The 15,555-nt window shown below is 46.0% G+C and overlaps 1 protein-coding gene across 1 annotated transcript in view; it reads right to left on the bottom strand.

The window, feature by feature from the left end:
• The window catches only part of arhgap5 (Rho GTPase activating protein 5), an 83,907-nt gene that overhangs the window by 9,510 nt on the left and 58,842 nt on the right, over positions 1-15,555 (bottom strand). Inside the window, exon 4 of the mRNA XM_036541816.1 lies at positions 514-591. Within this exon, the coding sequence (XP_036397709.1) occupies positions 514-591 (78 nt within the window). The remainder of the gene's footprint in view (positions 1-513; positions 592-15,555) is intronic.

Here is a 15,555-nt window from a genome sequence, read left to right as displayed (position 1 = left end):
AGGAAAAATATTTTCAGAGATAATGAGGGTGTCCGTTCCTTTTTCTGTTGGTCATGCAGCTGGGATCACTGGCGAAGGTGTGATTATACGTTAGGGGATAGCCTGCCCCTGACGATGAAGAATAAAAACTTCTTCTTAAAGCTGTCCATACATTACTACGCTACCTTGTTTTTTACTTGACCCACTCCTTACTTTGCTTGGCAGATGCCCTGTATCCACGGTGACATACACAGCTGACTTTCCACGCATTATCCATTCATGCTGGATCCATTCAGACATTCAGCTGGATATTTACTGTCAAAGTGCAGGTTAAGTGCCTTGAAAGGGAGCCAAACCTGCCACCTCTGCTCTGACTGGCAGCCCACTTCCCATGCTGTGCATACTACACTTTATGATTATGGGGTCATATTTCTATAGAAATGGAATTGTGAAGAATCATCAATCCATTTCAAACTGAAGCGAATGGGCCAAACAGCACCGAACCAGCACAGTCTGCTGCTCTCTGGACCTTACCTTGATCAAACTGCTTCTGGATGTTGTCCTGATCCGTTTTGTTTCCGCTAACGCGATAAAGGCCCTCTGTCGTTAGCCCTGGAACATGGAGAGAAAGCAAAGGAACACGTTTATACGCTTAATTTGACAAGCAGCAACAAAGAGCTCATAATCTCCCTGGCGCTGGCAGCTGTGAAGACAAATGACACAAGACTGAGGGCAGGAGATTTTCTGAAGATTATACAGCCTGTAAAGTAAGACAACAAAGTCTTAAATCACAGCATTGCATCATCATATTATAGGCAATGGCATACTTCCCAGTTACTCCTTGTCAGAGTTCATCATTTCTGTAACTGCAAATTTTCTGGCGCAACATGTTGCTGTTTATCAGCATTCAGACTATCAGGTGAAATATTTTCCAGTGTCAGATAAAGCTTCCTTCGGTGCAATTAAATGTCCTAATGAGAGGGCTGTAACAGTCCTGTGGCTAGCGGCTACAGGAGCGCACAGATAACCCAGAATGTCCTCGGGAGAGGGCAGGTTGGGCAGCCCCAGTTGATCCCTGCAGAGGGGTGGGGTGCCAGACTGCCAGGGCCCGCCGAACCCCATTTACAAGCCTAACCTACTTAGAGAACGGCCATCTCTGTGGGCACCTGGCACGGACACCCCGTGCCTCGCAGGGCACAGACTGGCTCAAGTGCCATCTGCACACACGCGCGCACACACACACGTTCTATTCCCACAGCCACACATCGGCCTGTACATTCCTAACAGGGGCCAAAGATCCCTGGTGAGTGGAATCTGGCCTTGCTCTGGCGGAGGAAACCGGTGGGAATCTCTGAGGAGACGCTTAATGCCTGCTGTAAAAGCATGCCTACGTCGTCCTGCCAAATCCACAGAGGAGGGTTTGGAAATCGGGGTCATTATTCTTTAACCACAGATTGTACATAGACAGGCTCCCAAAGGAGAGGAGATGACTCCTTTCACTTCCTGTCCAAATCTGGGAAACACTTCATTGACAGGAATGACTCTTAACGAAGGCTTGTTAGGGAGAGACTGCGATGTTTTTAAATGTGTCAGCAGCGGACCCATGCTGTGCCCTTTCAGTATGACAGAGAAAGGAGTTTATCATACTCAGCAAGTTTAATTGAGCACATGTCTCCAAACGCAGCGCTGTGTTCAAATGGCGTCCCCAAAGCGGTGACCTAGGTTCAGTTTCAGCTTTTTGCCCAAAACAGTCAACAATGGTCCTAGGGTCAGGTGAGCAGAACATGGGCAATATTCTGGGACCCAAAGCCTATGGCACATTGCCCATCACAGAGGGCTGTGGGGCAATCCGGCAGCAGGCCACAGTGAGCACCTGGCAGGCCTGCAGAAAGCAGACAGAAGGACAGACAGCTCCAGAACACAGGAGCTCTATGTTCCCTTTCCCAGCATGAGCTGAATCTGTATATAATGGTGCATTCCTGGAATGTTCTGACATGCTGGAACAGTACCTTCTCACTTCCCCTGGGCCATGTGTGCACAGACACCAGGGGTATGCACAGACACCAGGGGTATGCACAGATACATGGGATATGCACAGATACGTGGGATATGCACAGATACGTGGGATATGCACAGATACGTGGGATATGCACAGACACATGGGATATGCGCAGACACATGGGACATGCACAGATACGTGGGTTATGCACAGACACATGGGATATGCGCAGACACATGAGATATGCACAGACACGTGGGTTATGCACAGACACGTGGGTTATGCACAGACACGTGGGTTATGCACAGACACGTGGGATATGCGCAGACACCAGGAGCATGCGCAGACACCAGGAGCATGCGCAGACACTGGGGGTATGTACAGAAACCAGGAATATGTGCACGCACCAGAAGCATGCGCAGATGCCACAAGCGTGTGCAGGCATCAACCTGAAACAGCCCAACACAGGAACAAGACAGGGCTGAATTTCCTGCTCAGCAGTAGTTTAATCCCAACAGAGTACCAGATCAGCCATTTGAGACAACAAGCAAAATAGGAAGTGCTCTTTGTGCAAATTGGTGTGGCACATCTTACAGCTATGTAGCTAATGGCTACCACTACAACCCACTACAAGCTAAGGTAAGGAGCAAGGCAAGTAACCCAAAGGTTGTCAGTTCAATTCCCACAGGTATTGTACCACTGAGCAACACTCTTAACTGGATTTATCTCAGTAACAATAGATAATATGTAAAAATGGTAAAATATGCAAGTGACTCTAGGGACAGCTCAGCTTAGTGCAGGGCCAGGATGACTATGGATATTCTTCCTTCTGCATATCTGGAGTGCTTAAAGACTTAATCTAAAAAGCACGCCACATTCACCTAGTTAACTGAATTGCTTATGTTATCTAACAAAAAGGCCCCTGAAACAAAAGGAATTTCAGATTACAGTGATTGACAGGAGAGAAGGCCAATGGGAGCGCCCATCCTGATCAGGCAGTGGTGTTCAGCAAGGGGGGCCTTTCCCAGCCTGCCCATGTCTCCCCAGCGCTGGCAGTGCCTGGCCCCGCCTGACTCCACCAGCATAAAGCGAGCTCTCACTCAGAAAAAGGGCTCCACCACCACCAGAGGTCCCTGCTTTTGGGGGAGACCCACATCTATTACAGCTCTCTCCATCTGGCGTCCAAGGCATTGCGTCCTAGGGACTGCTGGTTTCTGAAACATAAAAAGAAGCCTAACGGATGCTGCTAGTAAAAAAAAAAAAAAGTGTCTTGGATCATTTTCAAAAAAGACCCAAACATATTTGACCAGAGCAACACCCCGAATGTAAACACCACTTTCGATTTTCACTCTCAACTGTTCATTGACCCCCCCCGGGAACGTAATGAATTCCAAGCCCGGGCACATCTGTTTAAGAGATCACGTGGACACTGCTGAAATATGTTGCTGTTTCAAGGTCTGCCCGTGGGATGCTATCAACCTCAGCTGTTTACCCCAGCACTGAACCCAATATAGACCCAGAGGGTCGTGGCACCTATCCCTGTGGCCACCGCCGGCGCTGGCTAACCATCCTGCTGTCCGGTCGTCATGACGCCCTTCGAACAAAACAGACCCACTCACAAACGTCCGGGTTGAGGGCGGGATGTTTGGCCACCTCCCTGTGCAGCGGCTGGAAGGGATTCCTCTTTATTTATCTGGACGCTGGGAGGAAGGTTGCCATGGGACACAGGAGGAGGAGGAAAGAGGAATTGTTCTGAATTTAGATGTGCTGAGCCGGATGCTCCATTGTCCTCTCACACCCCCTCCCACGCGTCCATTCCACCCACTGATCAAGTCTCACTTCAGAGTGACATCCACGGGAAGGGTTCACACTCGCAGAGATCAGACACCCTGCTATTGTGTGTTAATGTCAGCTATTCGGCCCCTTCTCTGGGGGTGACAAAATCAGAATGTGTCACTTCACTTGGACTGTACCCAACTCATGACATTTGTAGAATCAGGTCTCTTGCCTGGTTGCTGACATCACAGCATTCCTTTTGCTCTCTCCTTACTCATGTCAATCACGCAGGCCCCTCCTCATCTCCCAGTCAACAGATGCTTTCCTGCTGTCTGTTTCGACAGAACGGAAATGAAATCCTGCTGTCACTGTGATGGCAAAGGCATGGAAAGGTCAGGGGTCACATGGATTCGGTTCCTCTCCCCTGTGAGCGTAGACAAACTGCAGGGGGCGGGGTGGCGTGGGGGGTTGGAGTAAAACCCTGAGTGAAGGTTGCAGCCAAGCACTCTGATGTGCATCTTCCATCGTATACTTAATTACAGGCTCAATACGCACTGCATCTCACACCACTAAAAATGATTGATGTGCTCTTTGGGTTCGTTTTATTGCACCGCGAGTGAGTTTTGCCGAGAGTGCGTAACCCAATTACCGGCTGGGCTCCACGGTGCTGTTGCCGAGGATAATGTCTGCCGTTGCTGCGGGCGCTTTCTCTTTCTGCCAGGATGAGAAGTCTCGGCTATGAGATACGCCTGCTCCCTCTCGCAAACTCATTGCTTGCCTGCTCACACTATGATAATCAGTCTGCAGCATAATACACAGCATCTACCCTTCATGTTACACGAGAGGGGACCTGGGAGACACCGTTTGTATCTCTAGAAAACAGCACAATGAAAAACAACGCATTGTTTTGGTAATTCATTACTGTGCTTTACATGGATCAAACACAGAAAATTGGCAGATTACACTAAACAAACTTCAATCACACTGGAAGGAAGGAATGCTGTTAATCTGTTTCAAAAATTGTCTGACCACTTTTAAAAATGAATTGGTTGTTTCCTATTTAACTGTATCAAAGCAACTCTGTGCATTTTTACACTCCAACTACATTTTGAAGTCTTTCAGTCTGGGTTTAGACCTCATCATAGCACAGAAACCGCTCTTCTGAAAGTGCTCAACGATATTCTACTCTCCTGTGATAATGGCTATCTTCTTGTGCTACTAGACTTAAGCGTGGCCTTTGATACCATCGACCATCATATCCTCCTCGACTGCCTCGAAAACCTGGTTGGCATAAGTGGACAGGCTCCATCTTGGTTTAGGTCCTATCTATCAGAGCGATATCAGTCTGTCTCCATTAACAATGAATCTTCCGCTCGTTCCAGAGTAAGATATGGTATACCTCAAGGATCCATGCCTGGGCCTCTGCTCTTCTCGTTATACATGTTGCCTCTTGGCGATATCATCCGTAAACATGACATTAGCTTCCACTGTTACGCGGATGACACTCAGTTATACATGTCTGTCAAACCTGATGTCCCTCTGAATATATCAAATATGGAGGCCTGCCAAACAGATGTAAAGAATTGAATGGCCCGAATATTTCTCCTCCTTAACTCGAAATATTGGTTGCTGGCCAAAATTCAATCAGGAGCAAATTCACCTAGACCTTGATGGTGTCTCCCTTGCCTTGAGCGCAGCTATCAAAGACCTTGGTGTCGTTATTGATCCTGAGCTCTCTTTTGAAGCTCATATAACACCTCTAGGACAGCCTTCTTCCATTTGAGAATATAGCCAAAATCAGGAAAATTGTATCAACTAATGATGCTGAAAAGCTAATCCAAGCCTTTGTAACATCAAAATTAGACTACTGTAATGCCCTCTTGTCAGGATGTTCAAATGTCTCACTAAAACCCCTTCAGCTGGTACAAAATGCAGCTGCTTGTATCTTAACTAAAACTAAAAGCTTTGAGCACATTACCCCAGCTCTAGCTTCTCTCTGTTGGCTACCCATTAAACACCGGATCGAATTTAAAATACTCTTACTCACATTTAAGGCTTTGAATGGGCTTGCCCCTCCCTACCTTAAGGGTCTTCTTCACCTATACCTTCCACAAAGCGCCCTTCGTTCCCAATATGCTGGGCTTCTCAATGTTCCAAGAGTGGGCAAAACTACTATAGGCGGTAGAGCCTTTTCCTATCGAGCCCATCTCCTGTGGAACATCTTACCCACCGAGGTTCGGGGAGCAGACTCTCTCTCCACCTTTAAGTCTAGGCTCAAAACATATCTATACAGTAAATCCTTCAGCTGAGGGACATGGCTTGGTGCTGGCATGGATCATGGAGTCTCTGGTGGACTCTGAGGTCGCGTTAACCAAATATTGTCCGTCATTGAATTTTTTTAACAATGACGGAAAAATCTGAAGGCCGCCCATCATTTTGACAGATTAGAACCCTGAGGGCGATCTACCATAACTTGAAGTAATTCACACCCCTCTCCAGTTGGTGGCAATTGTGCATATTAATTAGCTATTGTCTAGTCTTGTCTAGTGCCTGAACCGATACTTAACCCTTTCACGCGTACAGTCACACCAGTGTGATTAGCTGCTTAGCGCGTATGCTAAAACCGGTACATAACAAATTAACATAATAAATAAAACCTAACCCAACCACAATAATTTAACACTAAATAACAGTTACAGTTCTGTACGTCCATTTCGGAGCACAAGAGGGCAAATATTTCAAACAACAGTGCTCAGGCATTTAAGTGGCACTGAAATGAGGGACCAAAATCTGTGTTGCGATTCGTCCAGTAGATACCGGTCGTATAGGAACCAATATGGCACCAGGTTTCAGTACCCAACATTATTCGTGTGGTGTTGACATGAAGAGTGACTGCACAGTCGGTGTCTCTGTTCGTCTTTTCTCTCCATGCCTTTATAAATGCATAATCTATAAGCTTGTTCTGTATATTAATTATTAAAAAATGAAAATTGATGAATGAAAATTAAATGCTATGTCTCACTATCATGAAAAAATTGAAAATTTAAATGATGGATAATAATAGATTATAACGGAATTTTTACGACCCTGTCTGTCAAAATGATGGACAACAAGAAAATCTAACGCAACCTCTGGGTGGACTAAGCGGTCACTGCTGTCACTTTATCATGGAATGAGCTCTGTGTTGAGCTGGTGTTGACTACCTTAGGGTCGCCCTCATGATTATGCCGGTCCCTTGCCTCCCGTCCCCTAGGTATGCTGCCATAATGTTAGTCTGCCGGGTTTTTTCCTTGTTGCACATTGGAATTTTTCCCTGCCTCTCCTCTCCTGCCTCTCTACTGTACATTCCTGCCACTCAATTCTGTTTTCTCCACCTGGCTCCAGGCTCCTGCCTGGAGCTGTAACTCAAGCACCACTTCGGGACCCCCAGCTCAGCTTCCTCGGCGTCACTTCTGTGGAGCCCTCCATGTATCAAGAACTGGACCCTCGTGGACTACATGCCATGCATATTCTGCTGTATAACTTTTAAGATTTAAGATTTACAAAACTCATTACGTCTTACACACCTACATTGCTGTGTCTTACTACCTACATGTTTCATCATTCTTAAGTACTGTTAAGAACTTATTAGGAAATTCTTTACTACTCTATTTGTCCACCCAGTGCCAGCCAGAAGCAGATGGGCTCCCCCTCTGACCCGAGTTCTGCTCAAGGTTTCTTCCTACTAGTCAGGGAGTTTTTCCATGCCACTGTCGCCTTTGGCTTGATCTGAGGGGGTTATCAGGCCTGGAATACCGAATTGAACTGTATTTGTTTATTTTCTAGAGTCTTTATATTGTACTGCTCTTTTAATTCAGGCCCATAAGCCCTTCCCCTACAGCACTGCTACCTTTTTGAATGTCCCAGGATCAGCCCCAGGCAGCCCTAATCCAAAACTCACACATCTGGTCAGAGCCAAGTCACCATAATCTGACCTCTTCTTTACTAGGGACATAAGACTGAATATTTTAGTATCAAACCCACTTCTTTCTGTTGAAATAATGACTCACTGTAGAGATCTGTATTAATTCACACTTTCAGGCATGGAAAAAAGAATATCAATCAATGAAGTCAATATTGCTATTATATATGTAGTACATTCTGGATTTTTTTCAATAATGTTAATAAATGTTTCAGAAGACTGATTCTTATAATAAATTAGCAATCTCATGGGCTGAACCTTGTTCTCCACAGTGCTGTCACATTAGCATAAGCACACCAGCCCTCATGCAGTCCACAGTAACTTCAACCCCAGCAACAGCACCCCCCAGAGACCTGGAGGGCCCAATGCACAGGACATTGAGAGGGCAAAAATTTCCTAGGGTCATGTGACCAATGCCCCCCTGCCCAATTTCAGCTCTGGTACATTAATAATTGCCCTTCCCAGGGGCCACCACGACCTGTAAATCAGCATTTCCCAACCCTGCTCCTGAAGGCACACCGTCCTGCATATCTTCTATCTATCCCTGCTCTACCTACCTGACTGAACTCATCAGTGGCACTTTTGATTAGCTGAGCACACCTGATTTAGTCAAGCAGGAAGGATACATAGAAGATATGCAGGACAGTGTGCCTCCAGGAGCAGGGTTGGGAAACACGGCTGTAAATAATACATCACAGAGAAACCAGCAAGACGGACAAAGTCTCCACCTGAAGCTAGCCACGCCCCCACTTCTTGAGTCACATAAATCCATCACACCACAGCTATCTACACACCATACAAGGAAAGCCCATTCTTTTATAAATGAATTTGAAGCTGAAGAGGACACTATAAGAGTTACAACAACAGTCGCTTAAACTGGTCAGATAGATTGAAATTGATTTTTTTTGAAATCCAATTTTCACACCAACATGGCTGCTGCCATAATTCATTTCATACAGTACTGCAACGCCACAATCTCAAGAAATTATTTAATTTGTCTGACTAGAATTGAAAAACTGAAAAGAAACTAGACATGATTCACACTAAAGTTTACAATGGTAGATGACTCCTCAGTTTCTGAACAGGCCAAAAGGACGCTGTTGGCGAGGCTCAGTTGTGCTTGACGCAAATCATAAAACGCGTCATATTTAAATATTTGACTATGATCTTCCTCTAAAGCCAATTCGAGGACATGAAAGGCTTGAGCCTGACCAGCTCATGATGAAGCCTTACGCACGCTGTTGAATGCACACTCTAAACAGAATGGCTTTAAAGGCAGCCTAAGACAACGCAGGCTGGCGTTTGCTCTGACAAACCAGAGCGTTATCACTCCAGAGTGCTGTGTGCACTGTGGGAAATCTCCCCTGGCAGTGGGCAGGATTTAGCAGAGGGAGAGGAGGCAGAGGCAATGCAGTCTGTCACGCTGGGGCTTATCTGAGGGCTGCAGCCCAGCGCCATCCTTAATACTGCACCACTGAGATGTGCACTTCATTAACATAGGGAGGATCCCGACCGCTCCTACATAGGGAACATGCGCCACATATATGCACCACATCCACACACACAGGGAAAATGCTCCACATCCACATCCACATCCACATCCACACACACACACACACACACACACACACACACACACACACACACACACACACACACACACACACAGGAAACATGCTCCACACTCAAAGATCCAGGGTTGACAAAGAGAAAGCAGAAGTCCTGTTGTATGAGGGGTAACAGAGATGAGTTTTACAACTAAACTGGTGTTATGAAACAGAAACTGTTGTAAACTACGAAATGGAGTATATTCTGCAGCCTGGTGTGTGAGGGACATCTGAAATGTGTGCTGTGTGAAGCGGGAGAGGTGGGCTGAGGCTGTGCGGAGCGGACACTGCGGTGAGCAGCCAGACAGCAGCAGCAGGGCATCTGCACCCCTACCCACTGCTCATTGCTCATTTATAATGAACAGATGGGGCATATTTAAAAATAGTCCTTTCTTCTTCAATATAAGCCTGTTGCATAATCTGCAGTGCAGGGCAGCGTGGCTTGTCCACAGAGGTCATGTGCACCATTGTGTGGGCCATACAAGTGTAAGTGTGTGTGTGTGTGTGTGTGTGTGTGTGTGTGTGAGAGAGAGAGTGAGTGTGTGAGAGAGTGTATGTGTCTGAGTGTGTGTGTGTATTTCAGTGTATGTGTGTTGCATGTCCTCACTACCCCTTCCAGCACTGTTCCACTCCACCGCCATCCCTCCAGCCTGTCCATGAGATAAAGGGCCGCTCTATCCCTTATTCTCCCCCTCACTCTCTCTCTCCCTCCCTTTCTCTCTCTGCCTCCCTACCTCCCACTTGCTCTCTCCCCCACTCTCCTTCCCGAATCAGAGGAGAGAAGAGGAGCTCAAGCTGTGTTTTCCCAGCCTTATTGCTCCTCTTCTATATCATTTATTCTTACACATCATTCATTCATACAGGTAGGTGTTTTACTGAAGCACCTTGCTCTCAGGGAGCACCTGCAGTGTCCCCAACCTTAAGAAATTGAACTCAGGCTTGGAATAGAAAAATCACCTTTGATTGGCATGCATTTGTAGGTGTATCCAACATGTGAAATGCTGATTGTCAGTGGTGTACACTCATTTGCAAACCTGCAATGAATTTACCTGAGACTCAGTTTAGTCAATAACCCCATTCAATTTCCTGGTAAATACTTATAATGTTTACCAAGGTAAATACATATAGTATTTCTGCCATACCTTAGGTTTGCTTATTGCCACATATTACTTCACTGTATTCCATTGTATTCACCAGCACAACACAGCTTACACAGCACAACACAATTATAAGATTTTCGAAAGACACAGCCACAAAAATGCATTCAGTTAGAGTAAGTGGATCCTGCCCCATTACACGCATCTCCATCTCAGCCTTGTCATGCCTTCAGGGTTCAGTACCACTAGTCTACAACAGGGACAAGTAGAAAAATTCAAGGCACAATCCGTACCAAGGGCAAGGCTCCTCTGAATCACTGATCACTGACTTTCATGAGCAGATGGCCAAAAAGATTCATTTAATTATGTGATACAGTGAAGTGATAGGAAAATGTTTTAAATGTTTTATATGCATTAAACAGACAAACAAACATTAAAATTAAAACATTAAAATGCGGTCACAAATGAAGACCAGTGATGGTACACCGGTGAGGCAGGCCGCGGACTCACTGGTTAGAGGGGTAGGGGTACAGGGGGGTAGGGTGAGAGGCTCTGCGGAAGGAAAGCCGCTCCCTGGGTTGCTGACTCTGTTTCAGTCTGTTACAGGGCAGCAGAGCCCAAGGGCTAATGGCAAACAACAGGGAGGGAGGAGTGGATACAGGTGGAGAGGGCTACCCTGGCAGCAGTGTGTGTGTGAGTGTGCGGTTGGGCGGGATGAACCACTTGGTCCCCGTGGGTTGGGAGGTCCAGGGACCATGCCCAGCTGGAAGAGGCACGATCGCCCCACCGTGATTGGACCTGATACGCCCCTGCAGCTCGCTCGGCTGGCCCGCAGTTATCGCTTTTAGCCAGCTATATGCCATCTGGAGCTGCAGAGGAGGGGAAGAATGCTCGGTCACTGTGGTCTTCCCTGCCTCTATTTAACTCAACAAGATGTGGCTGAAGGCCTGTCAACACAGGCCTGGCTGCCCTGAGGCGAGGTGCTCCCCTGGTGCAGACACAACAGGGAGGCCAGGGCCACAGCAAGGATAAAATGCACATGAATAATTGATTGATGTTTGTACAGGGTGACTGATCAAGCACTCAGTCTGGACACAGATCCCCTGTGTCAAGGGGAGGAGGGCAGCTACGGGCAGTCAGCAGGATGCGACTCACCAGCACATTCTGCGAGTCATCTGGTGGGATGGCCAGGTGGCACAATATGAGACCTGAACCCCGCCCACCCTCTTGGTCCCAGCTGTGGTACTAAGCCCCGCCCACCATCCTGGCCCTTGTTGTGTTGTGGTAATGCTGAATCCTTCTCCCCAACTGCACACCCTCTCTACAATTTACAGTCCTTACATTCATCTCCCATCTCTGTCCTCAGGGTAATGCTGTACAGGGAGACTGAGCACTTCATCAAGGCTGATTTGCAGCTCTTGGTCAGCAGAAGTGACACTGATTCCTACTGCAGAGTAAATCTTGCTTCATGAGTGAAGACAATATGCAATATCCCACCCCTTCCACCAACACACTATGTGCTATAAATGGCATCTCCCAGACACAGTGAACTGTTGGCTGAAGATCCTTTGAGACAAATGGCAGCTTTATTCATTTAACTTAATGCACCAAACACAAACCAAACGCAGAGCGAATTGTGAATCAATCTTTAGTTAGTTAAAATCCAACCACAATGCCTGAAAAAGCAGAGGACGCCCATTGCAGCTCCTTGTCTCTATAGTCCCTGAGGTGTATTTGTAGTACTCAATGATTCATAAATCCCTGGGGACATACACATTTAAAAAAAGAGAAAGGCTCTACTGCAACTAATACTACAAACATTTCAGTCATTGGAATATCTTACACTACAGAATGTTTTCACTATAATAAGAGGGAATGTTAATGGATATTGATTTTGAGGGAAAAATGGACTTATGAGAAAAATGTGAGGGCTTGGAGTTAAAATGGTGTAAGTAGAGGAACACAGCATACAAAAACCCACAACAGTGGGTTTATTCTGCTAACTGCCCTTCTTATCAGGCACAACCACTGAGAAGTAGTTTTATTATTTATTTTTCATTATTATTATTATTTTTCATATATATATTCATTATTTTTAAAAATCAAAAAGGGGACAGCAAAGATACATTGTATCAAAGATACAGCATATTAATTTTGCTTTGCTGTGCTACAAAAAAAAAAGGCATATTCTACATGGTCTATTATAGTGAGTACATAGCACATGCCATTACAAAATACACCGCAGACATGATGTATGAGGCCTGTTAGCCGAATATTAAGCAGAAAATTGAACTATTTCTGACTATTTTACTGCATTTTCCTGAAAGTACGTTACTGTTTTCATCATTTGTGAGACAGTACATAAATACTCATTAGGCCATAACTTATGCAGCCTTTATCATCTTGAGTGCTTCATCCTGAGACTTCAGTACGCAACTGTTACCTCTCCCATCTCCATTTCTCACCTTTACAAATTTGATGAAAGTCTGCTCTGAAATTTGCAGAAATTCTCTTTCTGCAAATCAATCTGCTTTGAGGTGACAAGCTTCACAGCACATTAACAACAGTGCTGAGTCACACATGGAATTATCAGCATGAAAAAAAAGACTGAAAGGCAGAATAATGAGTACCAATCTACAATGCTTGGGTTGGGGTCGGGGGCACTGGGTGTGAACAGGGAGCCCAAAAAGTCAACAGCAGAGCAGTCTAAACCCCCATTCTCCTGTCCCTATACCCTCAAGCACTATGATAGCCATGCCATAGGGCCTCCTCCCTATACCCAAACCCAGAGGGTCCTCGGACCCAGTCTTCACAGACCCTTGACATGCACACCAGCATACGTCTGAGCTCCGCACTCCTGCACTTGCTTTCCCCAAAAGCCCAGGCAAGAGCCAAGCAGATTTACAGTGCAGTAATTACTCTGGAACATTATCCCAGGCCTGGTCTTTCCAACAAGAGTCAGCTTTTGATAAGCAATGACTTCTTACACATTCACAGATTTGTACCATTTTCAAGGGGGCTAAGCTTTACAACAAACACATTAACTGGCACTGAGGGATTTGGCGGGACCATAATGAGATAAAAACGTGTCCCTGTTTAATACAACATGACCATAAATACCATGGTGTTTTATGTGAGAATGTGTGTGTCTCTGACATACATCTCCTCCAGCACATGCTGTTAGTATCCACATCTTAATAATGTGCAAAGAGACGTTCACTGATTCTTGTGGATTCGGCCCAAAATAAAATGGATTCTGTCTTACATTCAGCAACCTAATTAGCAAGTGTGAAGTTGAGTCTGATGCAAAATGCTGTGAGGTTTTCTGCTAATGAGAGCGATTATGAGCTGAGAGCAGTGGGATTTATCCCCGCTGGATGTGGTCTCAAACTGAGCTGGGACGGACGTGGGAGGCGCTGCTGCAAGCACCCATAACCCTCAGGCACAAGACGAGGCCTGGCCATCGCTGTCCTTCCAAGTCAAGTACTCCCAGAGGACGAGGGGGACAGGAAGGAGGACATATACTTGTGTTGCTGTAGAATGGAGCGGCAGCCGTGCTCTGCAGGAGCGCGAGAATGTGATGGGGGAGAGACTGCACTGCAGCACTGCATGCCCTGTGCTTGCATCTTCTAGGACCCAGACTGAGAAGCAGAGACCCACAGAACAGTGAGGTGGCCTCGTGATGGGGGAAATTCACATGCACCCAAAAGACTGCACAATCCACAAGCGACCAACTCACTGCAAAAATCCACAAGCAACCAAAGACTGTAGAATCCACACGTGACCAAAAGACTGCATAATCCACAGTAAACTCCCAGTCAGAACACTGCTGCTGCAATCCCCACACAACACAGAAATTTAGACAGCAAAAATCCAGCTAGAAATCCAGCAAAAATCCAGCTGGGCATGGCATAATGACATGGGAAAGTTAGGATGCTCTGGAGATGGGGTATCTGCCAAGAAAACCATGACTGCGCATGCAGACATTTTACATCTCACACATGCACTGCATCTCCATAACCACATTGTTAATGAAGCAACCAAAGTTAAATACGCAGCACAAACATAGCAAAATAGTAGTGGCACTAGAATAGATGAAGACCACTGAGCATCTCAAGTTGGGTTGTGTCATATGTTTATACGTGTACCATAAATACACAATACCCACAGTAGTGAATATGTCCAATATGATCAACATTACAATTTACAGATTATTTGAAATGATACGTATATCATCACAGCTCAGTGAGGGCAGATGCACTGGCATTCAGCACTCGAGGGACACGTGCTGGCTTAGTCTAATCGAGGGCTGAGGAATGCTGCAGCTAAACGAGCAATCACAATCAATGAGCAAACAGCCATGAAGCCCATTTTTTCCGGCTCTCTCCGCAGCTGTAGGCTATGTAAGAGCTCAGTGGATAGAGGGGGGAGGGCTGTGAGGAGAGCTGGTGCCACACTCGGGCCTGCTTAACCCGATGCAATGCAAGGCAAGGCACACCCTGAAGCAGCTTTGTTTCCTCATTGAATAAAAGCTTTATGGAATGCTTTTTGCAGCACTCATCTTTCAAAAGGAGCTATTTTCAAAAAAAGGGATTCTAATGGACACCGTAGCTGCCGGAAACCAGCAGCCATCGGGCAAACCCATGTCTCTCTTGATCCCCCCAAATCAGTCAATCTCCCAGTATCAACCTGTGTCCCAGATTCAAACAATCTCCTTGAATCATCTCAGTCAATAGGCTCTCACAAACACCAACAATAAAAACACACAGCGGACGCAATCAGTTTTTTCCTTCAGGCAGAGATGGAAATGCAAAATGTAATTAATTAATTGCTAACTTTATGGTTATATCGTGATAAAGCGAAAAATGAAAGCCCAATGTGCCTCATTCAGCAGAGTGTAACTTATGGAGGAAAGCTGCTGGGACTGCAGTGTCGATCTAAAATTAGTTCATTACATGCAAGATCAAAAGTAGGTCATCAGCAAGGTCTTTGTGCCAGCAAAACAACAGTACTATATCCTTGAAACCTTGCGGATTGTAATGGTGTAACACTGCTGTAACGGCAGAGTAACGTTATAACATTGTTTCAATGGTGCTGTTGTTCAGCTCCCTGTGGTGCCAGAAGGAAAAGAAGGAT

This window comes from Megalops cyprinoides, chromosome 12 (genome assembly GCF_013368585.1).
Source record: "Megalops cyprinoides isolate fMegCyp1 chromosome 12, fMegCyp1.pri, whole genome shotgun sequence".
Classification (NCBI taxonomy): domain Eukaryota; kingdom Metazoa; phylum Chordata; class Actinopteri; order Elopiformes; family Megalopidae; genus Megalops; species Megalops cyprinoides.
This window is presented reverse-complemented; position numbering and strand designations above follow the sequence as displayed.